This window comes from Heptranchias perlo, chromosome 7 (assembly GCF_035084215.1).
Source record: "Heptranchias perlo isolate sHepPer1 chromosome 7, sHepPer1.hap1, whole genome shotgun sequence".
In the NCBI taxonomy this organism is placed as follows: domain Eukaryota; kingdom Metazoa; phylum Chordata; class Chondrichthyes; order Hexanchiformes; family Hexanchidae; genus Heptranchias; species Heptranchias perlo.
The window spans coordinates 11,710,351-11,736,512 of record NC_090331.1 but is presented as its reverse complement, the minus strand read 5'-3'; the positions used below and the strand labels follow the sequence as shown (position 1 = coordinate 11,736,512).

At 44.4% G+C, this 26,162-nt stretch overlaps 1 protein-coding gene across 1 annotated transcript in view; it reads right to left on the bottom strand.

The window, feature by feature from the left end:
• The window catches only part of hspbap1 (hspb associated protein 1), a 77,738-nt gene that overhangs the window by 38,870 nt on the left and 12,706 nt on the right, over positions 1–26,162 (bottom strand). The window contains exon 3 of the mRNA XM_067987083.1: positions 6,686–6,870. Within this exon, the coding sequence (XP_067843184.1) occupies positions 6,686–6,870 (185 nt within the window). The remainder of the gene's footprint in view (positions 1–6,685; positions 6,871–26,162) is intronic.

Below are 26,162 nucleotides of genomic sequence, written 5' to 3'. Positions count from 1 at the left end.
GGAGGATATTTCAAATGAATACGTGGCAAGAGGAATGGTGCAAGGGGGAGGGATTCAAATTCCTGGGACACTGGAAACAGTTCTGGGGGAGGTGGGACCAGTACAAACCAGACGGTCTGCACCTGGGCAGGGCCGGGACCGCTGTCCTAGGAGGAGTGTTTGCTAGTGCTGTTGGGGAGGGTTTAAACTAAAGTGGCAGGGGGTTGGGAACCTGAGCAGGGAGAGAGAGGAAAGCGTAACAGGAAGGGACAGAAGGTATGGAGTAATAGGTAAAGTGTTAAAAAAGGAAAAAGCAGGAACTAAGCGTCACAAAACAGATTTGAAAGTTCTTTATCTGAATGCACGTAGCATTCGTAACAAAATGGACGAGTTAACGGCACAAATAACTACGTATGGGTATGATCTTGTGGCCATTACAGAAACATGGCTGCAGGGTGACAACGACTGGGAATTAAATATGCCAGGGTATTTAACAATCAGGAAGGAAGGGGAGGTGGGGTGGCTATGTTAATAAAGGAAGGAATCACTGTAATACAGAGAAATGATATTGGGACAAAGCATCAAGATAATGAAACAGTTTGGGTGGAGATAAGGAATAATAAGGGAAAAAAAACATTAGTGGGCGTAGTATATAGGCCTCCTAATAGTTGCAACTCTGCTGGAAGAAGTATTAATCAGGAAATAGTCGGGGCATGTAATAAGGGAACAGCCATAATTATGGGGGATTTTAATTATCATATTAACTGGACAAATCAAATTGGGCAGAGCAGCCTTGAGGACGAGTTCATTGAGTGCATCAGGGATGGATTTCTTGAGCAGTATGTAACTGATCCTACAAGGGGGCAGGCAACCTTGGACCTGGTCCTGTGTAATGAGTCAGGATTAATTAATAATGTCCTAGTTAAGGATCCCCTTGGAACGAGCGACCACAACATGGTTGAATTCCATATCCAATTAGAGGGTGAGAAGGTTGATTCTCAAACAAGCGTACTGAGCTTGAATAAAGGAGACTATGATGGTATGAGAGCGGAATTGATTAAAGTGGACTGGGAAAATAGATTAAAGGGTAAGACGGTACATGAGCAGTGGTGTTCATTTAGGGAGTTATTTTACAACTTTCAAAATAAATATATTCCACTGAGGAAAAAAGGGTGTAAAAGAAATGACAGCCATCCGTGGCTAAGTAAAGAAATCAAGGATAGTATCCGACTAAAAACAAGGACATATAAGGTAGCCAAACTTAGTGGGAGGATAGAAGATTGGGAATTCTTCAAAAGACAGCAAAAAGTAACTAAAGGATTGATTAAGAAAGGGAAGTTAGATTATGAAAAGAAATTAGCAAAAAATATAAAAACAGATAGCAAGAGTTTCTATAGTTATATAAAAAGAAAAAGGGTGGCTAAGGCAAACATAGGTCCCTTAGAGGATGAGACCGGGAAATTAATGGTGGGAAACATGGAGATGGCAAAAATGCTGAACAAATATTTTGTTTCAGTCTTTACTGTAGAGGACACTAAGAATATCCCAACACTGGACAAACAGGGGACTCTCGGGAGGGGAGGAGCTAAATACGATTAAAATCACTCAGGAGATGGTACTCAGTAAAATAATGGGACTCAAGGCGGATAAATCCCCTGGACCTGATGGCTTCCATCCTAGGGTCTTGAGGGAAGTGGCAGTAGGGATTGTGGATGCTTTGGTGATAGTTTTCCAAAATTCCCTGGACTCAGGAGAGGTCCCGGCAGATTGGAAAACTGCTAATGTAACACCGTTATTTAAAAAGGGTAGTAGGCAGAAGGCTGGAAATTATAGGCCAGTTAGCTTAACATCTGTGGTGGGTAAAATTTTGGAGTCTATTATTAAGGAGACAGTAACGGAACATTTAGATAAGCATAATTTAATAGGACAAAGTCAGCATGGCTTTATGAAGGGGAAGCCATGTCTGACAAATTTGCTTGAGTTCTTTGAGGATATAACGTACGGGGTGGATAAAGGGGAACCAGTGGACATAGTGTATTTAGACTTCCAGAAGGCATTCGACAAGGTGCCACATAAAAGATTATTACTTAAGATAAAAAATCACGGGATTGGGGGTAATATTCTGGCATGGGTGGAGGATTGGTTATCGAACAGGAAGCAGAGAGTTGGGATAAATGGTTCATTTTCGGACTGGCAACCAGTAACCAGTGGTGTTCCACAGGGGTCGGTGCTGGGTCCCCAACTCTTTACAATCTATATTAACGATTTGGAGGAGAGGACCGAGTGCAACATATCAAAATTTGCAGATGATACAAAGATGGGAGGGAAAGTAGAGAGTGAGGAGGACATTAAAAACCTGCAAGGGGATATAGACAGGCTGGGTGAGTGGGCGGAGATTTGGCAGATGCAATATAATATTGGAAAATGTGAGGTTATGCACTTTGGCAGGAAAAATCAGAGAGCAAGTTATTTTCTTAATGACGAGAGACTGGAAAGTACTGCACTACAAAGGGATCTGGGGGTCCTAGTGCAAGAAAATCAAAAAGTTGGTATGCAGGTGCAGCAGGTGATCAAGAAAGCCAACGGAATGTTGGCTTTTATTGCTAGGGGGATAGAATATAAAAACAAGGAGGTATTGCTGCAGTTATATAAGGTATTGGTGAGACCGCACCTGGAATACTGCATACAGTTTTGGTCTCCATACTTAAGAAAAGACATACTTGCTCTCGAGGCAGTACAAAGAAGGTTCACTCGGTTAATCCCGGGGATGAGGGGGCGGACATATGAGGAGAGGTTGAGTAGATTGGGACTCTACTCATTGGAGTTCAGAAGAATGAGAGGCGATCTTATTGAAACATATAAGATTGTGAAGGGTCTTGATCGGGTGGATGCAGTAAGGATGTTCCCAAAGATGGGTGAAACTAGAACGAGGGGGCATAATCTTAGAATAAGGGGCTGCTCTTTCAAAACTGAGATGAGGAGAAACTTCTTCACTCAGAGGGTGGTAGGTCTGTGGAATTTGCTGCCCCAGGAAGCTGTGGAAGCTACATCATTAGATAAATTTAAAACAGAAATACAGTTTCCTAGAAGTAAAGGGAATTAGGGGTTATGGGGAGCGGGCAGGAAATTGGACATGAAGCTGAGTTCGGATCGGTCAATGCCCTGTGGGTGGCGGAGAGGGCCCAGGGGCTGTGTGGCCGGGTCCTGCTCCGACTTCTTGTGTTCTTTAGATTTGTGGTTGGGATCAGATCAGCCATGATCTTATTGAATGGCGGAGCAGGCTCGAGGGACCGATTGGCCTACTCCTGCTCCAATTTCTTATGTTCTTATGTTCTTATGTAAGCTGGATGCAAATTGCAGGGACTGGCTACGATCAGCAACCTGGAAGACCCATTAAAAACAGGTCCTTCCTGGCAGACCGATTCAGCAGTTTTGCATTCAGCTCGCTGACGATCAACCAGGTACGGTAGCATAGTGGTTATGCTGCTGGACTAGTAATCCAGAGGCCTGGACTAATAAATGCGAGTTCAGTTCTCGCCACGGCAGCTGGGGAATTTAAATTCAGTTAATTAAATAAAATCTGGAATTAAGAAAAAGCTACTATCAGTAACGGTGACCATGAAACTACCGGATTGTCGTAAAAACCCATCTGATTCACTAGTGTCATTTAGGGAAGGAAACCTGCCGTCCTCACCCGGTCTGGCCTATATGTGACTCCAGACCCACAGCAATGTGGTTGATTCTTAACTGCCCTCTGAAATGGCCGAGCAAGCCACTCAGTTGTACAATCCTGCTACCTTCATCATACGGACTGCAGAGGTTCAAGAAGGGGCCTCACCATCACCTTCACAGGGGCAATTAGGGATGGGCAATAAGTGCAGGCCTATCCAGCGACGCCCACATCCCATGAATGAATGACTGAATAAAAAAAAAACATTTTTCTTTAGCCACTTCCTGCACTCAATTCCACATTTTCCCCCGGCACACAAAATAGCATAATTTAATAGTGCCTCATTTTAACATGTCTGTCAAATGTCTGTTTAAATGTCTGTCAGACTGGAGGAAGGGAATGCTGTTGGAAGTACCATCCTTCAGATCAGACTTTAAAAAGAGGCCCCATCTGCCTGTTCAGGTGGACGTTAAAGGCTCCAGGGCATCTTATGAAGCAGGATAGGGAGTTCTCCTGGTGTCCTGGCCTGCATTCTCTGGCTTAACCAACACCACCAAAAGACACATTGTTGTTTGTGGGATCTTAGTAAGGACAGACCGCCATTGTACATCTAAAGTAATTAAAACAATGCATTCTGAGAAGTTGCTTTGAAATGTGATGTCACTTATATAAATACAAGTCTTTCGAAAGAGTGCTGGAACAAACGGTCTTCTTGTTGTCAGTTTTCTTTATATGTTTTCTCTATTGGTAAACATCCAATTTTTAAGAGGGCATTGCAGTGAGCACCTAGTGCAACATTTTTGTGCGCTCGTTATATTTTGGGCTTTTTTTTTCCACACACTAGCTATTTTCCTCGGGTTCAGCGCCACAGACCACTCCTGTAAGCTAGGCCTCACATTCAAGAACTGCATTTTGCATTTAGGTGCCCAATATCCAGGTAACTGCAGTCAGCCCAGGGGTTCAAAACCTCGGCACTGTGTTCTGGCTTACAGGTTACATCATGTGGCACCACATCATTTCGTGACTTCAAAAAGACGCATCCGACTGTGGCGGGCGGGCGGGCGGGCGACAGACAGACAGAGTTAACTACATCCCATTGGGAGACAGAAAAGAACAAAGTCGCTTCTGTGCTAACACTGAATATGAACCTTCATAGAACCATAGAAAAGATACAGCACAGAAGGGGGGCCATTCGGCCCATCGTGTCCCCGCTGGTTCGATGAACAACTAGGTGCCCTTTCTAATCCCACCTTCCAGCACCCGGTCCGCAGCCCTGCAGTTGACAGCACTTTAGGTGCAGGTCCAGGTATTTTTTAAAAGAATTGAGGGTCCCTGCCTCGACCACCAATTTGGGCAGCGAATTCCATACACCCACCACCCTCTGGATAAAAAAGTTTTTCCTCATGTCCCAACTAATCCTTCGCCAATCAGCTTAAATCTATGTCCTCTAGTTCTTGATCTCTCCGCCAGGGGAAACAGGTACTTCCTGTCTACTCTATCTGGGACCATCATAATTTTGTACACCTCAATCAAGTCTCCCCTCAGCCTCCTCTGCTCCAAGGAAAACAACCCCAGCCTATCCAATCTCTCCTCGAAGCTGCAATTTTCAAGCCCTGGCAACATTCTTGTAAATCTTCTCTGCACTCTCTACAGGAAGGATGTAATTTCTCTGGAATGTGGTGACCAGAACTGCGCACAATACTCCAGCTGTGGCCTTACCAGCGTTTTATACAGTTCCATCATTACATCCCTGCTTTTGTATTCTATACCTTGGCTAATAACAGAGAGCATTCCGTATGCCTTCTTCACAACCTTATCTACCTGTACTGCCACCTTCAGGGACCTGTGCACATGCACTCCAAGGTCTCTCACTTCCTCTACTCCTCTCAATATATTCCCGTTTACTGCGTATTCCCTTTTACTGTTTGACCTCCCCAGGTGCGTTACCTCACACTTCTCTGGGTTGAACACCATTTGCCACTTGGTTTCAGAAACACGGTTTCTGATTAATCTTGCACAGCAGTTCGCTGCTGACCTGCAACAAAGTCATCTCTCACCTGCCCCTATCTCTGATGGCTTTGAGGAAGTCAGCCCCAAATACACCTCCAAAATCCTTTGATGATGTATCGGAACAAAGGAATCTTAAAAAATTGTATCCCTCAAACTCAATGGAGGGATAGACATAGATAGATAGATAGATAGATAGATAGATAGATAGATAGATAGATACACACACACCAATTGAATGGCTTAGCCACTTCCTGGGGAAACAGATGAATCTATCCAAAAATACTGGACATTTGATGAGACATGTCCCCCATCCAACAATAACAACTGCCCCAAACACTCGCATATCAAGGCCTTCCTGAACTGTCCTTCGTTTCTGGCCTGTCCTGATTTGTGTGTGTACATACAGCCAGACAGAACTGTTTTCTGTAAGTGAACCTAATTTTAACCCTGTGTGCACTGTGGCCAGCAGGACAGAAACCATCACTGGCAGGAATGTTTCATTTTTTATCCACTGAAATCTCAATCAATATTCTACCAGAATTTTTTTTTATATAAAGAAAGCATGACAGACAGACACGCATTTATATAGCACCTTTCACAACCGTAGGATGTCCCAAAGCACTTTACAGCCAATGAAGTACTTTTGAACTGTATTCACTTTTGTAATGTAGGAAACTCAGCAGCCAAATTGCACACAGCAAGATGCCACTAAGTAGTGTGATAATGACCAGATAATCTGTTCTAGTGATCTTGGTTTGAGGGATAAATATTGGCCAAGACACTGGGGAGAACTCCCCTGCTCTACTTCGAAATAATGCCATGGGATCTTTTATGCCCACCCAAGAGGGCAGACAGGGCCTCGGTTTAACGTCTCCTCCAAAAGACAAGCATCTCGTTACAACTGTAACGAGCATGTGCTTCTGATTAACAAAACATTTTGTTCTGGGCTAATGGTGTTGAATGGTATTTTTACAAAATCTCACAACGGCGAGTTTGGTCTGAACAAATTCTGAACCATTTGTTTACCTGAAAGAGTTCAGCCTTTTCTTCAAACGTCATGGCGATGTACTTATAGTCCGCATAGGCCCAATACTGAGAGCGAGGGAAAGAGCTGAACGGTCCTGGTGGGAGATCGGGTTCGCCGTGAAGCCAGACTAAGAACTCCTGCAGCGTGGCCTGTACATACTCACAGTGCGTTTCAAACTGAGGAACTAGGAAAGATACACATTCAAGGTGACTGAGCTGTGTACAGGAAAGCAGCCCTACCCTAGGTTTCTGAGTATATTGTGCACTGAACTTGCGTATAATGTGCGCGTTTACACCTCTAACTATAGGAATTGCTAGGCGAGAAAAGACCAAGGTCCATCTAGTTCGCCTTCTACCCTCCTGGCAGTCGCATTATACAATGATAACGGAGTTGTTGACTAAACGTAGCAATCAATCTCCATCAATTAATCTACAACAGACTCAGACATGAGGTGAGGAGAACCCCAGTGGTGGAGAGCTTTGGGAACCATAGGTCCAAAGTCACCTGTTCCTCCCAAGCGATGCTACACTTACCACATCAAATCTCAAATTACTCATGTACAGTATCCCAAAATGTTATTTTCTGAAAGAAATCTAACAAACATTCGCGCCAGACGATGACCATCTCCAACAAGAGAGAGTCTAACCACCTCCCCTTGACATTCAACGGCATTATCATCGCCGAATCCCCCACCATCAACATCCTGGGGGTCACCATTGACCAGAAACTTAACTGGACCAGCCATATAAATATTGTGGCTACAAGAACAGGTCAGAAGCTGGGTATTCTGCGGCAAGTGACTCACCTCCTAACTCCACAAAGCCTTTCCACCATCTACAAGGCACAAGTCAGGAGTGTGATGGAATACTCGCCACTTGCCTGGATGAGTGCAGCTCCAACAACACTCAAGAAGCTCGACACCATCCAGGACAAAGCAGCCCGCTTGATTGGCACCCCATCCACCACCCTATGGATGGTGGATGGGGTGCCATCTCCACATCATCTCCACATCATGACCACCCTAAACATTCACTCCCTTCACCACCGGCACACAGTGGCTGCAGTGTGTACCATCCACAGGATGCACTGCAGCAGCTCACCAAGGCTTCTTTGACAGCACCTCCCGAACCCGCGACCTCCACCATCTAGAAGGACAAGAGCAGCAGGCACATGGGAACAACATCACCTGCACGTTCCCCTCCAAGTCACACACCATCCCCACTTGGAAATATATCGGCGTTCCTTCATTGTCGCTGGGTCAAAATCTTGGAACTCCCTTCCTAACAGCACTGTGGGAGAACCTTCACCACACAGACTGCAGCGGTTCAAGAAGGCGGCTCACCACCACCTTCTCAAGGGCAATTAGAGATGGGCAATAAGTGCCGGCCTCGCCAGCGACACCCACATCCCATGAACGAATATAAAAAAAAAAATTTGCATCTGAATGAATCAACACGAACTGATTCCACAGTCTCCCTAGGGAGTCTGTTCCACAGATTGACCACTCGCTCACTGAAATATTGTTTCTGCACACAAATACAACCAACACCCACCCACCCCCAACTCCTTTGGAACACAAAACACCACTAAACAATAGTATCAAACTACTAATGTTTTTTTCTTATATAATGCCCAGTAGCACATCTTAAACTCTCCCTTTTACAAAATCATCGTTTAATGTTCTTTATTAGCTAGAGCAGAAGGTTGTTAAATGACAGTACTCAGATTTTATCTTGCGCTTTAACAGCAGAATATTAAAATTAGGAAAGAAGTAGGTTAAAATGTGCTATGCCTCGTTTCACATCGTTCACCTGACGAAGGGGGAAGCCTCCGAAAGCTTGTGAATTTAAAATAAAATTGCTGGACTATAACTTGGTGTTGTAAAATTGTTTACAATCGTTAAAATAGAAAGGTGCGCCACATTCCAAAAATACCCCATGGGATTCTATTTACAAAAAACGATTTAAAAGGCAGTCTGAACGTCACAGAAAAAGTGACCAACAAAGGTACACTGATTTAAATAGATTAAAAGCTTTCCTAAGTGGACACTTCTCAAAATTATGTGTGACGGTAACACATAAACCCTTACACTCGTTAAACAATCGACAGTTAAAGCTGCAGACAGTTGGCACACCATTCGATTATGCCGCAGAATGGTATGACGCATAATGTATGATGACACTAGAATTTTTGATGTGAAATTCAATTAGCATCCAAATTTAGCATAGCTTTTTTTTTCTCTTGGTAAATAAATGATAAATTACATATAGGTTTAAAAAAATGAGAGGAAAAGCTTGTGCTTTCTAAAAGTTTAAGGAAGTAAATTCGTGCTTTTATTGTAATGTTAAAGGGTTTTATTTTTAATATATTTAGCATTGCTTGCTTTTTAAAAAAAATGAAGTAAAGCTGGTCGTAAACACCCTACGTGACATGAGTTTCGGCAGTCTCAATTCAGTCCCCAGTAAATGTAGAATCACAGCATACAACTGCCACTTTTCCTATATTAATGGGCATTAAATTGTCAATCTCATTCACAGAGCTTACAGGACGGCTATTATGAAGAATGGAAAAATGTTACACTGGCAGAGTAGGGAACACTCTTCTGAGGTTGGGCCTGAGGCAAATTAATACACTGCCCCTAACCGATGCTATGCCTAACCTCGGAATGCTTGATGCAGAGAACGGGCGCTCGAAATAGAAAATATTCATTTCCCCAGCATTAATATTCCTTGCCTCGATGAGTACAAAATTCACAAGAAAATGATTTAAATATAACCATTTGCCACAATTAATATGAAAACGTTCATGGCGTCTGTTAAACCCAGAAAAGATTAGAGCCCAACTTCTCCTTTCATTGGGTCAGACAGCCGCAAAAACAATAAAGACATTGATGAAGTGACTTGATATTTAACTACTTGTACAGACATTATTTAAGCTTCCTCCTTGTCCGTTAATTCTTTCTGGCTTAGTGGTATTTCTTTAATCAAGCTTCGTAACCCGTTCATGTAGAATAACAAACAATGAGCAAATGGCACCCAAACTTTGTTGAGAAATAGTTTTGTTTTCTGCTTTATTCAGGTCATAACCCTTTGCTGATGGTTAGTTATGCCTCATCAACTGCAGCTGTACTCAGATATGGGTTATTGTGTTTTCGTTAGACCTTCCCTACAAATTCTGTTTCAACTAACATACAAAACAAATCAACCTATTCCTTGACTAACATTAACTGCTATCAAGGTTAGTTTGTGTTATGGTAGAGAACTGCTTTAATTCATTGCTACCCTTAAAGGTGAGGTTGCTCCATATTTACCCTTAGATTATCTATGATAACAGAAAACCAAGAACTAATGACTATCTATGCTTAGCACTTACTAGCAGTACCTGCTTGACTCACTCGGTAGTATTCTCACCACTGAGTCAGAAGGTTGTGGGTTCAAGTCATGCTGCACGATCTCAGCACATAATGCTGACCGTCAGTGCAGTACTGAGGGAGTGCTGCATTGTCCAAGATGCCACCGTGGACTGTGACATTAAACCAAGGCTCCATCTGCCTCCAGCGGTTCAGGCGGGCAGTATAGCGCTATCTGAAGAAGAGGCAAAGGGGAGGGAGGAACTAAAAACAATCACTATCATTAGAGAAAAAGTATTAGGTAAACTAATGAGTCTAAAGGCTGACAAGACCCCTGGACCTGATGGCTTGCATCCGAGGGTCTTAAAGGAAGTGGCTACAGAGATAGTGGATGCATTGGTTGTAATCTTCCAGAATTCACTAGATTCTGGAAAGGTCCCAGCAGATTGGAAAACCGCAAACGTTACACCCCTATTCAAGAAGGGAGTGAGACAGCAAGCAGGTATCTATAGACCAGTTAGCCTAACATCTGTCATTGGGAAAATGCTAGAATCCATTATTAAGGAAGTAGTAGCAGGACATTTGGAGACTCATAATACAATCAAGGAGAGTAAACATGGTTTTATGAAGGGGAAATAATGTCTGACAAATTTATTAGAGATCTTTGAGGAAGTAATGGGCAGGGTGGATAAAGGGGAACCAATGGATGCAGTGTATTTGGATTTCCAAAAGGCATTCAATAAGGTGCCACATAAAAGATTACTGCACAAGATAAGAGCTCATGGTGTTGGGGGTAATATACTGGCATGGATAGAGGGCTGGCTAACTAACAGAAAACAAAGGGTCGGGATAAAAGGGTCATTTTCAAAATGGCAATCCGTAACTAGTGGGTTGCCGCAGGGATCAGTGCTGGGGCCTCAACCATTTACAATATACATCAATGACTTGGACGAAGGGACAGAGTGTCTTGTGGCCAAATTTGCTGATGATACAAAGATAGGTGGAAAAGCAAGTTGTGAGGAGGATACAAAGTGTCTGCAAAGGGATATTGACAGGTTCAGTGAATGGGCAAAAATTTGGCAGATGGAATATAATGTGGGAAAATGTGAAGTCAACCACTTTGGGAGGAAAAATAAATAAGCAAAATATTATTTGAACGGAGAAATACTACAACATGCTGCGGTACAGAGGGATCTGGGTGTCCTCGTACATGAAACACAAAAAGTCAACATACAGGTGCAGCAGGTAATCCGGAAGGCAAACGGAATATCGGCCTTTATTTCTAGGGGGATGGAGTATAAAAGCAGGGAAGTCATGCTACAACTGTACAGGGTGCTGGTGAGACCACACCTGGAGTACTGCGTACAGTTCTGGTGCCCTTATTTAAGGAAGGACATACTTGCATTGGAGGCAGTTCAGAGAAGGTTCACTAGGTTGATTCCGGGTAAAGAAGGATTGCCTTATGAGAAAAGATTGAACAGGTTGGGTCTATACTCATTGGAGTTTAGAAGAACGATAGGAGATCTTATTGAAACATATAAGATTCTGAGGGGACTCGATAGGGTAGATGCTGAGAGGATGTTACCCCTCATGGGGGAATCTAAAACTAGGGGGCATACAGGAGTTGGGATGTCTTGTTGAAGTTGTACAAGACATTAGTAAGGCCACACTTGGAATACTGTGTACAGTTCTGGTCACCCTATTATAGAAAGGATATTATTAAACTAGAAAGAGTGCAGAAAAGATTTACTAGGATGCTACCGGGACTTGATGGTTTGACTTATAGGGAGAGGTTGGATAGACTGAGACTTTTTTCCCTGGAGAGTAGGAGGTTTAGGGGTGATCTTATAGAAGTCTATAAAATAATGAGGGGCATAGATAAGGTAGATAGTCAAAATCTTTTCCCAAAGGTTGGGGAGTCTATAACGAGGGGGCATAGATTTAAGGTGAGAGGGAAGAGATACAAAAGGGGCCAGAGGGGCAATTTTTTCACTCAAAGGGTGGTGAGTGTCTGGAACGAGCTGCCAGAGGCAGTAGTAGAGGCGGGTACAATTTTGTCTTTTAAAAAGCATTTGGACAGTTACGTGGGTAAGATGGGTATAGAGGGATATGGGCCAAGTGCAGGCAATTGGGACTAGCTTAGTGGTATAAACTGGACGACATGGACATGTTGGGCCAAAGGGCCTGTTTCCATGTTGTAAACTTCTATGATTCTATGGTCTCAGAATAAGACGTTTAAGACGGAAATGAGGAGGAATATCTTCTCCCAGAGGGTCGTGAATCTTTGGAATTCTTTACCCCAAAAAGCTGTGGAGGCTGAGTCATTGAATACATTCAAGGCTGAGTTAGACACATTTTTGATCAGCAAGGAAGTCAAAGGATATGGGGGAAAAGGCGGGAAAGTGGAGTTGAGGTAAAAATCAGATCAGCCATGATCTCATTGAATGGCGGAGCAGGCTCGAGGGGCCGATTGGCCTACTCCTGCTCCTATCTCTTATGGTCTTATGGCAGGGACTTATAGAATCATAGAAGTTTACAACATAGAAACAGGCCCTTCGGCCCAACATGGACCCAGCACCAATCCCTGAAGCACACCGCTGATCACAGGCCTCCAATTTGAAAAACAACCCTCCACAACCACCCTCTGTCTTCTGTCGTCAATCCAATTTTGTATCCAATTGGCTACCTCACCTTGGATCCAGTGAGATTTAACCTTATGTAACAACCTACCATGCGGTACCTTGTCAAAGGCTTTGCTAAAGTCCATGTAGACCACGTCTACTGCACAGCCCTCATCTATCTTCTTGGTTACCCCTTCAAAAAACTCAATCAAATTCGTGAGACATGATTTTCCTCTCACAAAACCATGCTGACTGTTCCTAATTAGTCCCTGCCTCTCCAAATGCCTGTAGATCCTGTCCCTCAGAATACCCTCCAACAACTTACCCACTACAGATGTCAGGCTCACCGGTCTGTAGTTCCCAGGCTTTTCCCTGCCGCCCTTCTTAAACAAGGGCACAACATTTGCTACCCTCCAATCTTCAGGCACCTCACCTGTAGCTGTCGATGATTCAAATATCTCTGCTAGGGGACCCGCAATTTCCTCCCTAACCTCCCATAACGTCCTGGGATACATTTCATTAAGTCCCGGAGATTTATCTACCTTGATGCGCGTTAAGACTTCCAGCACCTCCCTCTCTGTAATATGTACACTCCTCAAGACATCACTATTTATTTCCCCAAGTTCCCTAACATCCATGCCTTTCTCAACCGTAAATACCGATGTGAAATATTCATTTAGGATCTCACCCATCTCTTGTGGTTCCGCACATAGATGACCTTGTTGATCCTGGTACCCGGGTCAACAATGCTTCTTCTACCACCAACAAAACCAGATTTTTTTTTATTCGTTCATGGGATGTGGGCATCGCTGGCAAGGCCAGCATTTATTGCCATTCCTAATTGCCCTTGAGAAAGGTGGTGATGAGCCGCCTTCTTGAACCGCTGCAGTCCGTGTGGTGAAGGTTCTCCCACAGTGCTGTTAGTTATGGAGTTCCAGGATTTTGACCCAGCAACGATGAAGGAACGGCGATATATTGGCAAGTCGGGATGGTATGTGACTTGGAGGGGAACGTGCAGGTGGTGTTGTACCCATGTGCCTGCTGCCTTCGTCCTTCTAGGTGGTAGAGGTCGCAGGTTTGGGAGGTGCTGTCAAAGAAGCCTTGGCGAGTTGCTGCAGTACATCTTGTAGATGGTACACACTGCAGCCACAGTGCACGGTGGTGAAGGGAGTGAATGTTTCGGGTGGTGGATGGGGTGCCAATCAAGTGGCCTGCTTTGTCCTGGATGGTGTCAAACTTCTTGAGTGTTGTTGGAGCTGCACTCATCCAGGCAAGTGGAGAGTATTCCATCACACTCCTGTAGATGGTGGAAAGGCTTTGGGGAGTCAGGAGATTAACTGATCTTCGGCTCACTGCTGTAGGGAATCTTACTGTGCACATAATAGTTGCTGTGCACATCAAAGTAATTCATTGTAAGTGAAGCATTTTGGGAAGTTTGAGAGATAAGATAAAGTGCTATATAAATACAAGTTTTTTCCTACCAATATGATTAATGGCAAGTAATTAGCTCCAATGCTTTTTAAACAATTAACTCTGGTCAATTCATCTCTCATTTTTCGATGTTTGCCTTACTTAAATTTAAAACCCTCCCTTCTCCTTCTCAAACCTAATATCAAATTCAATCATAATATGGCCACTATTTGAAAGACTCTCCCTTACCATCAGATTGTTAACTAATTCTGATTCTTTACTCAATCACTAAATCCAGCATGGCCTGTTCCCTTGTCGGTTCTAAAATGTATTGTTCTAGAAAACTGTCCTGAATACATTATAGAAATTTCGGACAGCAGGTGCTGGTGATGGTTCTGCTGTTGTCATTTACAGCTCCTCTAGGCCCACCTTTTGTTTTTTTTGCTTGTCCCATTACCACCCACTTTGCCTTGCCCACTTCTACCTCCTTCCCAAGATCCACAAACAGGACTGCCCTGGTAGACCCATCGTTTCCTCCTGTTCTTGCCCCTTGGAACCTATTTCTTCCTATCTCCACCCTTTCTTTTTCTCCCCTTGTCCAGTCTCTTCCAGCCTATATCCGCGACTCTTCCGACGCCCTCCGCCAGTTCAACAGTTTCCAGTTTCCCAGCCCTAGCCATCTCCTTTTCACCATGGACGTCTAGTCCTTCTACACCTCCATCCCCCACCAGCACAGCCTGCAGGCCCTCCGCTTCTTTCTTGAACGGAGGCCAAACCAGTCCCCATCCACCACCACCCTCCGCCGCCTGGCTGAATTTGTTCTTACATTAAACAATAACTCCTTTTATTTGGAGGAAGTGAGTGGAATCAAAGGTGTCGCTATGGGAACCTGCATGGGTCCTGGCTATGCCTGCCTTTTCATGGGATACGTGGAACATTCTTTGCGCCAGTCATACTCAGGTCCCCTCCCTCACCTCTTTTTCCGGTACATTGAAGACAGTTTCCTGTTCTCGCCCCGAACTGGAAAATTTCATCAACTTTGCTTCCAATTTCCACACCTCCCTCGCCTTCACATGGTCCATCTCCAACTCTTCCCTTCCCTTCCCCAACTTCTCTATCTCCATTTCTGGGGATAGGCTGTCAACCAATATCGACTCCCACAGATACCTTGATTACACTTCTTCTCACCCCACTTCCTGTAAGGACTCTCTTCCATTCTTCCAGTTTCTCCGTCTCCGTCGCATCCGTTCTGACGATGCCACCTTCCACACCAGTGTCTTCCTTTTTCCTCAACCGAGGATACCCCTCCACTGTGGTTGACAGGACCCTTGACCGTGTCTGTCCCATTTCCCGCACTTCTGCCCTCACCCCTTCCCTTCCCTCCCAGAACTATGATAGGGTCCCCCTTGTCTTCACCTTCTATCCCACTAGCCTCCACATTCATCCTCCGTCATTTCCGCCACCTCCAACGCGATGCCACCACCAAACACATCTTCCCCTTCACTTTCAGCATTCCAAAAGGACCGTTCCCTCCGCGACACCCTGGTCCACTCTTCCATCGCCCCTCAACATCTCCTTCCCACAGCACCTTCCCGTGAGAGCGCAGGAGATGCAAGACCTGCTCTTTCACCTCCTCTGTTCCCACCGTCAGGGCCCCAAACACTACTTCCAGGTGAAACAGTGATTTACTTGTACTTCTTTCAACTTAGTACACTATATTCGCTGCTCACAATGCGGTCTCCTCTACATCGGGGAGACCAAACGCAGATTGGGGTGATCGCTTTGCTGAACACCTCCGTTCAGTCTGCGAGCGTGACCCTGAGCTTCCAATCGCTTACTATTTTAATTCTCTGTCCCACTCCTACTCTGACCTCGGCCTCCTACACTGTTCCAATGAAGCTCAAATTACAAACTTCCGGACTCAATGATTTCAATAACTTCAGATCATAACCACTGTCCCACTTTTTCGGAGAGCATGTGCTGGTAATGGTTCTGCTGTTGCCATTTACACCTCCTCTGGACCGATCTTTTGTTCCTTTACTTGCCCCATTACCACCCTCCTTGCCTTGCAGCATCATCCCATTTGTCACTTAATCACTCCTGCCCTCCACCCTATCACAGACGAACTCTTTTGTTCTTTCCTTCCCTCCTTTCCCCGCACACCCTCCCCCCACCACCTTCCCCTGACTCTGTACTTGCTTAAAAAATGTTAAATCTTTACTTCTTCCAGTTCTGAGAAAAGGTCATCGACTTGAAACGATAATTCTGTTTCCCTCTCCACAGATGCTGCCTGACCTGCTGAGTGTTTCCAGCATTTTCTGTTTTTATTTCCAGCATCCGCAGCATTTTGCTTTTTGTCATTATAGGAATTAATCGCCTTTACTACTTGAGCTGTTCTGCTTCTCCCAGACTACGTAAAAATTAAAATCTATGTCAAAATTTAAATGTTGAAATCAGGATTAAATTAGATTATAATAGTCTACGTGTATCACAATACACGCCGTAACCTTGACAATTCTTCAACTATCATTGAACCAAAGGTTAAGCTGAATGGGTCAGTAGTTTCATCAGAATTTAGCATAATAGGCTAATGAAAATATCACAAATGACCCAAGTTCCAAAGATGACTGCTGCTGATGAGATGTAGCTAACTTCCAGGAAAAGGTCATGCCCTATACGATTTCCAATTTGATTTTTTAGAAACAAATCCTGTTTCGATAAGACGCTAAATGTGCTTTGGTGTAATTCACGCACTGGCTGTTTCTAACACCGGAGCAAATTAAAACTGTTAAATCTATCAAAACTCTATTGAGACTGAAAGGATTAACAGTGGACAAAACGAAACACTTAAATATTCCCTGCATAATACCGCAAGGAGAAATAATAAATCAAGCAGCATGGCAGAAGCTGAGGAAATCATTTTTTTTAAAAACTCGATCTGAAAAACAGAGAGGGACTGGCTAAACCCAACTGGGAAATTCTATTATTTCTCCCTGGTGCAACTATTTCACATTTCCTTCTTGATCCCCAGCAGAGTGAGAGTGGTATCATTACCATCATTGCTCACACACCTTTAGGAACCAGATGGAATACCTGCAACAAAAAACCCCCACTTGTGCAAATGAGCCTTACATAACGACAAGATCCATATTTCATAGGATTTTTGAAATTTTTTTTAAAAATCAGACTATTTTAAGCAGAGTTTAAAATCACAAGGGACTGAATACGAGGAATAAGGGAAGGGCAGATTTAAAATGCACCAAATGAAAAAAAAAATCAGCAAAAAAATATTAGAAATACAGATAGTGAAAGAAAGACTTCCATTTATATAATGCCTTTCATGACCTCAGGATACCCCAAAGCACTTTATAGCCAATTAAATACTTTTTGAAGTGTAGTCACTGTTGTAATGTAGGGAAATTCAATTTGAACAGTTACAGGAAGCCCTGAACTAGAATCAGACTAGTCAGACAGCCATTGGGACCAAATTCGCACCCCAATACGCCAACATTTTCATGCACAAGTTCGAGCAGGACTTCTTCACTGCACAAGACCTCCAACCAACACTATACACCAGATACATCGAGGGTTCGCCCACTGAGTCCATATGGGTAGAACTGAAAAATAAGAAGGGAGAGATCACTTTGATAGGATTGTACTACAGACCCCCAAATAGTCAACGGGAAATTGAGGAGCAAATATGTAAGGAGATTACAGACAGCTGCAAGAAAAATAGGGTGGTAATAGTAGGGGACTTTAACTTTCCCAACATTGACTGGGACAGCCATAGCATTAGGGGCTTGGATGGAGAGAAATTTGTTGAGTGTATTCAGGAGGAATTTCTCATTCAGTATGTGGATGGCCCGACTAGAGAGGGGGCAAAACTTGACCTCCTCTTGGGAAATAAGGAAGGGCAGGTGACAGAAGTGTTAGTGAGGGATCACTTTGGGACCAGTGATCATAATTCCATTAGTTTTAAGATAGCTATGGAGAAGGATAGGTCTGGCCCAAAAGTTAAAATTCTAAATTGGGGAAAGGCCAACTTTCAGAAGTTGATTGGGAGAGTCTGTTGGCAGGCAAAGGGACGTCTGGTAAGTGGGAGGCTTTCAAAAGTGTGTTAACCAGGGTTCAGTGTAAGCACATTCCTTATAAAGTGAAGGGCAAGGCTGGTAGAAGTAGGGAACCTTGGATGACTCGGGAGATTGAGGCACTAGTCAAAAATAAGAAGGAGGCATATGACATGCATAGGCAGCTGGGATCAAGTGGATCCCTTGAAGAGTATAGAGATTGCCGGAGTAGAGTTAAGAGAGAAATCAGGAGGGCAAAAAGGGGATATGAGATTGCTTTGGCAGATCAGGCAAAGGTGAATCCAAAGAGCTTCTACAAATACATAAAGGGCAAAAGGGTAACTAGGGAGAGAGTAGGGCCTCTTAAGGATCAACAAGGTCATCTATGTGCGGAACCACAAGAGATGGGTGAGATCCTGAATGAATATTTCACATCGGTATTTACGGTTGAGAAAGGCATGGATGTTAGGGAACTTGGGGAAATAAATAGTGATGTCTTGAGGAGTGTACATATTACAGAGAGGGAGGTGCTGGAAGTCTTAACGCGCATCAAGGTAGATAAATCTCCGGGACCTGATGAAATGTATCCCAGGACGTTATGGGAGGTTAGGGAGGAAATTGCGGGTCCCCTAGCAGAGATATTTGAATCATCCACCGCTACAGGTGAGGTGCCTGAAGATTGGAGGGTAGCAAATGTTGTGCCTTTGTTTAAGAAGGGCGGCAGGGAAAAGCCTGGGAACTACAGACCAGTGAGCCTGACATCTGTAGTGGGTAAGTTGTTAGAGGGTATTCTGAGGGACAGAATCTACAGGCATTTGGAGAGGCAGGGACTAATTAGGAACAGTCAGCATGGTTTTGTGAGAGGAAAATCATGTCTCACGAATTTGATTGAGTTTTTTGAAGGGGTAACCAAGAAGATAGATGAGGGCTGTGCAGTAGACGTGGTCTACATGGACTTCAGCAAAGCATTTGACAAGGTACCGCATGGTAGGTTGTTACATAAGGTTAAATCTCATGGGATCCAAGGTGAGGTAGCCAATTGGATACAAAATTGGCTTGACGACAGAAGACAGAGGGTGGTTGTCGAGGGTTGTTTTTCAAACTGGATGCCTGTGTCCAGCGGTGTGCCTCAGGGATCGGTGCTGGGTCCGCTGTTATTTGTTATTTATATTAATGATTTGGATGAGAATTTAGGAGGCATGGTTAGTAAGTTTGCAGATGACACCAAGATTGGTGGCATTGTGGACAGTGAAGAAGGTTATCTAGGATTGCAACGGGATCTTGATAAATTGGGCCAGTGGGCCGATGAATGGCAGATGGAGTTTAATTTAGATAAATGTGAGGTGATGCATTTTGGTAGATCGAATCGGGCCAGGACCTACTCCGTTAATGGTAGGGCGTTGGGGAGAGTTATAGAACAAAGAGATCTAGGAGTACAGATTCATAGCTCCTTGAAAGTGGAGTCACAGGTGGATAGGGTGGTGAAGAAGGCATTCAGCATGCTTGGTTTCATTGGTCAGAACATTGAATGCAGGAGTTGGGATGTCTTGTTGAAGTTGTACAGGGCATTGGTGAGGCCACACTTGGAGTACTGTGTACAGTTCTGGTCACCCTATTATAGAAAGGATATTATTAAACTAGAAAGAGTGCAGAAAAGATTTACTAGGATGCTACCGGGACTTGATGGTTTGACTTACAGGGAGAGGTTAGACAGACTGGGACTTTATTCCCTGGAGAGTAGGAGGTTAAGGGGTGATCTTATAGAAGTCTATAAAATAATGAGGGGCATAGATAAGGTCGATAGTCAAAATCTTTTCCCAAAGGTAGGGGAGTCTATAACGAGGGGGCACAGATTTAAGGTGAGAGGGGAGAGATACAAAAGGATCCAGAGGGGCAATTTTTTCACTCAAAGGGTGGTGAGTGTCTGGAACGAGCTGCCAGAGGCAGTAGTAGAGGCGGGTACAATTTTGTCTTTTAAAAAGCATTTGGACAGTTACATGGGGAAGATGGGTATCGAGGGATATGGGCCAAGTGCAGGCAATTGGGACTAGCTTAGTGGTATAAACTGGGCGACATGGACATGTTGGGCCGAAGGGCCTGTTTCCATGTTGTAACTTCTATGATTCTATGATTCTATGGACCCACGGCAAGGAATCACTAAAGAGACTACACGATAACATCAACAAGTTCCATCCCACCATCAAGCTCACCATGGACTACTCCTCAGAATCAGTTTCTTTCTTGGACACACGAATCTCCATCAAAGACGGGCACCTCAGCACCTCACTCTACCGCAAGCCCACAGACAACCTCACGATGCTCCACTTTTCCAGCTTCCACCCTAACCACGTCAAAGAGGCCATCCCCTATGGACAGGCCCTGCGAATACACAGGGTCTGCTCAGACGAGGAGGAACGCGATGGACACCTACAGACGCTGAAAGACGCCCTCGTAAGAACGGGATATGACGCTCGACTCATCGATCGACAGTTCCGACGGGCCACAGCAAAAAATCGCATAGACCTCCTCAGGAGACTAACACGGGACGCAACCAACAGAGTTGAAAGTGGAGTCACAGGTGGATAGGGTGGTGAAGAAGGCATTCAGCATGCTTGGTTTCATTGGTCAGAACATTGAATGCAGGAGTTGGGATGTCTTGTTGAAGTTGTACAGGGCATTGGTGAGGCCACACTTGGAGTACTGTGTACAGTTCTGGTCACCCTATTATAGAAAGGATATTATTAAACTAGAAAGAGTGCAGAAAAGATTTACTAGGATGCTACCGGGACTTGATGGTTTGACTTACAGGGAGAGGTTAGACAGACTGGGACTTTATTCCCTGGAGAGTAGGAGGTTAAGGGGTGATCTTATAGAAGTCTATAAAATAATGAGGGGCATAGATAAGATCGATAGTCAAAATCTTTTCCCAAAGGTAGGGGAGTCTATAACGAGGGGGCACAGATTTAAGGTGAGAGGGGAGAGATACAAAAGGATCCAGAGGGGCAATTTTTTCACTCAAAGGGTGGTGAGTGTCTGGAACGAGCTGCCAGAGGCAGTAGTAGAGGCGGGTACAATTTTGTCTTTTAAAAAGCATTTGGACAGTTACATGGGGAAGATGGGTATCGAGGGATATGGGCCAAGTGCAGGCAATTGGGACTAGCTTAGTGGTATAAACTGGGCGACATGGACATGTTGGGCCGAAGGGCCTGTTTCCATGTTGTAACTTCTATGATTCTATGATTCTATGAACCCACGGCAAGGAATCACTAAAGAGACTACACGATAACATCAACAAGTTCCATCCCACCATCAAGCTCACCATGGACTACTCCTCAGAATCAGTTTCTTTCTTGGACACACGAATCTCCATCAAAGACGGGCACCTCAGCACCTCACTCTACCGCAAGCCCACAGACAACCTCACGATGCTCCACTTTTCCAGCTTCCACCCTAACCACGTCAAAGAGGCCATCCCCTATGGACAGGCCCTGCGAATACACAGGGTCTGCTCAGACGAGGAGGAACGCGATGGACACCTACAGACGCTGAAAGACGCCCTCGTAAGAACGGGATATGATGCTCGACTCATCGATCGACAGTTCCGACGGGCCACAGCAAAAAATCGCATAGACCTCCTCAGGAGACTAACACGGGACGCAACCAACAGAGTTGAAAGTGGAGTCACAGGTGGATAGGGTGGTGAAGAAGGCATTCAGCATGCTTGGTTTCATTGGTCAGAACATTGAATGCAGGAGTTGGGATGTCTTGTTGAAGTTGTACAGGGCATTGGTGAGGCCACACTTGGAGTACTGTGTACAGTTCTGGTCACCCTATTATAGAAAGGATATTATTAAACTAGAAAGAGTGCAGAAAAGATTTACTAGGATGCTACCGGGACTTGATGGTTTGACTTACAGGGAGAGGTTAGACAGACTGGGACTTTTTTCCCTGGAGAGTAGGAGGTTAAGGGGTGATCTTATAGAAGTCTATAAAATAATGAGGGGCATAGATAAGGTCGATAGTCAAAATCTTTTCCCAAAGGTAGGGGAGTCTATAACGAGGGGGCACAGATTTAAGGTGAGAGGGGAGAGATACAAAAGGATCCAGAGGGGCAATTTTTTCACTCAAAGGGTGGTGAGTGTCTGGAACGAGCTGCCAGAGGCAGTAGTAGAGGCGGGTACAATTTTGTCTTTTAAAAAGCATTTGGACAGTTACATGGGGAAGATGGGTATCGAGGGATATGGGCCAAGTGCAGGCAATTGGGACTAGCTTAGTGGTATAAACTGGGCGACATGGACATGTTGGGCCGAAGGGCCTGTTTCCATGTTGTAACTTCTATGATTCTATGATTCTAGTACCCTTTGTCGTCCAGTACTTCCCCGGAGCGGAGAAACTACGCCATGTTCTCCGCAGCCTTCAACATGTCATCAATGAGGACAAACACCTCGCTATGGCCATCCCCACACCTCCACTACTCGCCTTTAAACAGCCACCCAACCTCAAACAGACCATCGTTCGCAGCAAATTACCTAGCTTTCAAGAGAACAGCGTCCACGACACCACACAACCCTGCCACGGTAACCTCTGCAAGACATGCCAGATCATCGACACAGATACCACCATCACACGAGAGGACACCACCCACCAGGTGCATGGTTCATACTCCTGTGACTCGGCCAACGTTGTCTACCTCATACGTTGCAGGAAAGGATGCCCCAGAGCATGGTACATTGGCGAGACCATGCAGACGCTGCGACAACGGATGAACGGACACCGCGCAACAATCGCCAAACAGGAGGGTTCCCTCCCAGTCGGGGAACACTTCAGCAGTCATGGACATTCATCCACCGACCTTCGGGTAAGCGTACTCCAAGGCGGCCTTCGAGACACACGACAACGCAAAATCGTCGAGCAGAAATTGATAGCCAAGTTCCGCACCCATGAGGACGGCCTCAACCGGGATCTTGGGTTCATGTCACGCTACACGTTACCCCACCAGCGAACAAATGTTATCTGTTTTTAATATAACGGGTCAGTTGCTGTCTTTTCTATGTTTCTACCTCTCTATCTGTTTTTTTTTTGTTTGTTGTTTTTTTTGGTGATTTGTATATTCTGAGACCTGGCAAGTAACACCTGTCTGTCTGCACACTGATTGCCTTGGCAACGGGCAGTTGAAAAAACTGTCTGTAATCACGAAGCATTGTTCTGTGAATTATAAATGCGATTTCATTTCGAGGATTTCATTTTCACATCGTTCACCTGACGAAGGAGGAAGCCTCCGAAAGCTTGTGAATTTAAAATAAAATTGCTGGACTATAACTTGGTGTTGTAAAATTGTTTAGAATCAGACTGTAATTTAACCTCAATGTGGAGAATGTTCTCTTTTAAAAAAAAGTGTCAGCTGTGGCTCAGTGGGTAGCACACTCTCACCTCTGAGTCAGTAGGTTGTGGATTCATGTCCAACACCAGAGACCTGAGCACAAAATCTAGGCTGACACTCCACTGACGTACTGAGGGAGTGCTGCACTGTCGAAGGTGCCGTCTTTCAGATGAGACGTTAAACCGAGGCCTTCATTTGCTGTAAAGCGCTTTGGGACGTCCTGAAGTCGTGAAAGGCCCGAGTCTATCTTTCTTTCAACAATGGAGTATTTTGAGCAGAGGGAAGAATATGGACAAACTGACTTGATGACCAAACAGGGAGCAAGGCCCAATATTGTGAGAGAAATGTAATTTTAAAGTGGAGATGAGATGCAGGAAAAGCTCGACTTCCCTTCTCTGCAGAAGGGTGCATATCCTTTTTCTGATGCAGCAACTAAGTCACAAATTTATGATTTGGACAAAGCCCCAGTGTTTGCATAGCTGCACGAAGAAGTTGAAAAGTTCATTTCGGCTGTTATGCATAGTATGTTGCTAGTAAATTTCACAACACTTTACCTCCCCTCAAATCCATCCTTTCTCCGAAAATCCTTAGGCTTTTAAAACCAAAACTGACATTCCCTAATCACTACTCCTCGATTTACCTCATCTTCTCTTCTACTCCTTTCTAATTTGGTGCAGTCTGCACTGCGGGACTATAGCTGATCACCCACGTTCCTCAAAAACATAGTAAAGCAAGTTCACGTGGCTGTAGTTTTATTTTAAAAAGTAATTTAAATTGTGTTTTGATTAAAGGAGAAGAAAACTCTGGAGGTGAATGTTATTTTGACATCCACATCCTCAGTGGGGCTCCAACAAACGATAGGGTGTGGGTTCTCCACCCGTAATTTCCCACGGAGTGAGATTTCCAATCTCAGCTCAGCCATTGTGGAAAGACGTCAAATGGAGTCCGAAGCCACTCCTGCACGACTCCAAGCAGCCAGCCGTACAGTAATGTAAAGGGCTGGAAGCCAGTCTCCAGCTCATCTCCCTTGGGAACAGAAGGTGAGCATCTGGGAAAACTTCAAGAGCAAAAAGGGGCTACAAGTTTCCATTTTCTGAAAAAGGAAGAAGTGTAAGGGATGTGTACTTTTTGCTCAAACTACTCTCCAGTGTTGTAGAAGAAAATGATACTATTGCCAGATATTTCAACTTTTTTTTTAATAAAAAGAGAAAAAAATCAATTTTAGCACTGACCTGTAGATCTTGAGTGGCGTCTCCCTCCCTGCTCGGCCACTCTGACAACAGCAATTACAGATAACTGCACTGCAGACCAGCCGAGGTGCAAACAGTGGGAGGTTGCAACTCCACCTTGCCTTGAAGGATGCTACAAAGCCCCACTAAGGTATTCCCAGCCGGCCCCTGATGACTCCAGGGCATAAGCTGGTGTGAAGCCGTCAACACAATCTCCCCCACCCACCACCACCACCTCCACCTCCTCCTCCTCCCCCTCCCCCCACTGGCAAAGCAGCCATTCTCAGACGCCCCCTGTAACTGATATGACCAGAGAGCCCAAGCAGGAATGGATGATCTCCAGGTCAGCGCTAAAATTGATATTCAGAAAAAAAAGTCTAAGAAATGTCTAGTGATTTCCTTCTATAAAAATGGAGAGCTTTGAACAAAAGTAGCGTCACTACATTCTCTTTCCTCGTTGAGCATTGACTATCATTATACAAGTTTCATACAAAATGATTTTAAAAATTTGCTTGTTCTTTGTTGAGGAGATTTTGTACTTACTTTCTTGTTGCCAAAAATAGTCGCTTGAACTTTAATCAGAAGAACGTTAATCCTTAAAAAAAAGGAGTAATCTACACAGCAGGTGAAATAACATGGCCAGTCAGTGAGACAGGAAAGAGCTACAACAATCCACAAATGATTAGACCCAAAAGGAAAGCAGAAAAACCGAACCAGTGATTCAGTGGAGATAAAAGAATAAAAGCTGCTTTGTTTTACAGTCTTGCCAAAGTTGGAATGTAACTCAATCCTTTGCCCACACAGCAGTACTGTATTCTCGTGGCTCCGTATTTGGTTCTCATCTTCCTCAAAGCAAAAGTACTGGCTCCCATTAAAGTCAACGGAGCTGCTGAGGGATACACACAGACTGCCCCCTTTTAACCTGCCTGACCAGAAATGCTCTGGAAGGAAGTACAGACACAAAACGTCTGTCTCCACAAGGGCAAAAACACACAAAATTAACAAGAGAAGCATATGAGATGGAGAAGGAATTACTCCACTACGAAAAGTGCTATCACTGGAATTTTCTTCTCCTCTAAGGAATTTAAGATAATAACAACATTGTACTAGTTACAAAATATCTCTGAATCTCTGACACAGTTGCTCATAAATGCTATCAACATAGCTGATCCCACCAAGCTGTATTTGCCCGCTCATGCATCTATGACCAATTTGCAACATTGGATTTTTCCAATTCCACCTGCACCCAGTTTCTATTTTCCTGTTGTCTATGACATCACTCCATCCTGCCTGTGCCAGGTCTTTGAACGAGCTATCCAATTAGTTCCACTCGCCCACTCTGTCCCCATAGCCATGCAATTCTTTCCCCTTCAACCATACATCCAATTTCCTTTTGAAAGGAACCATTGAATCTGCTTCC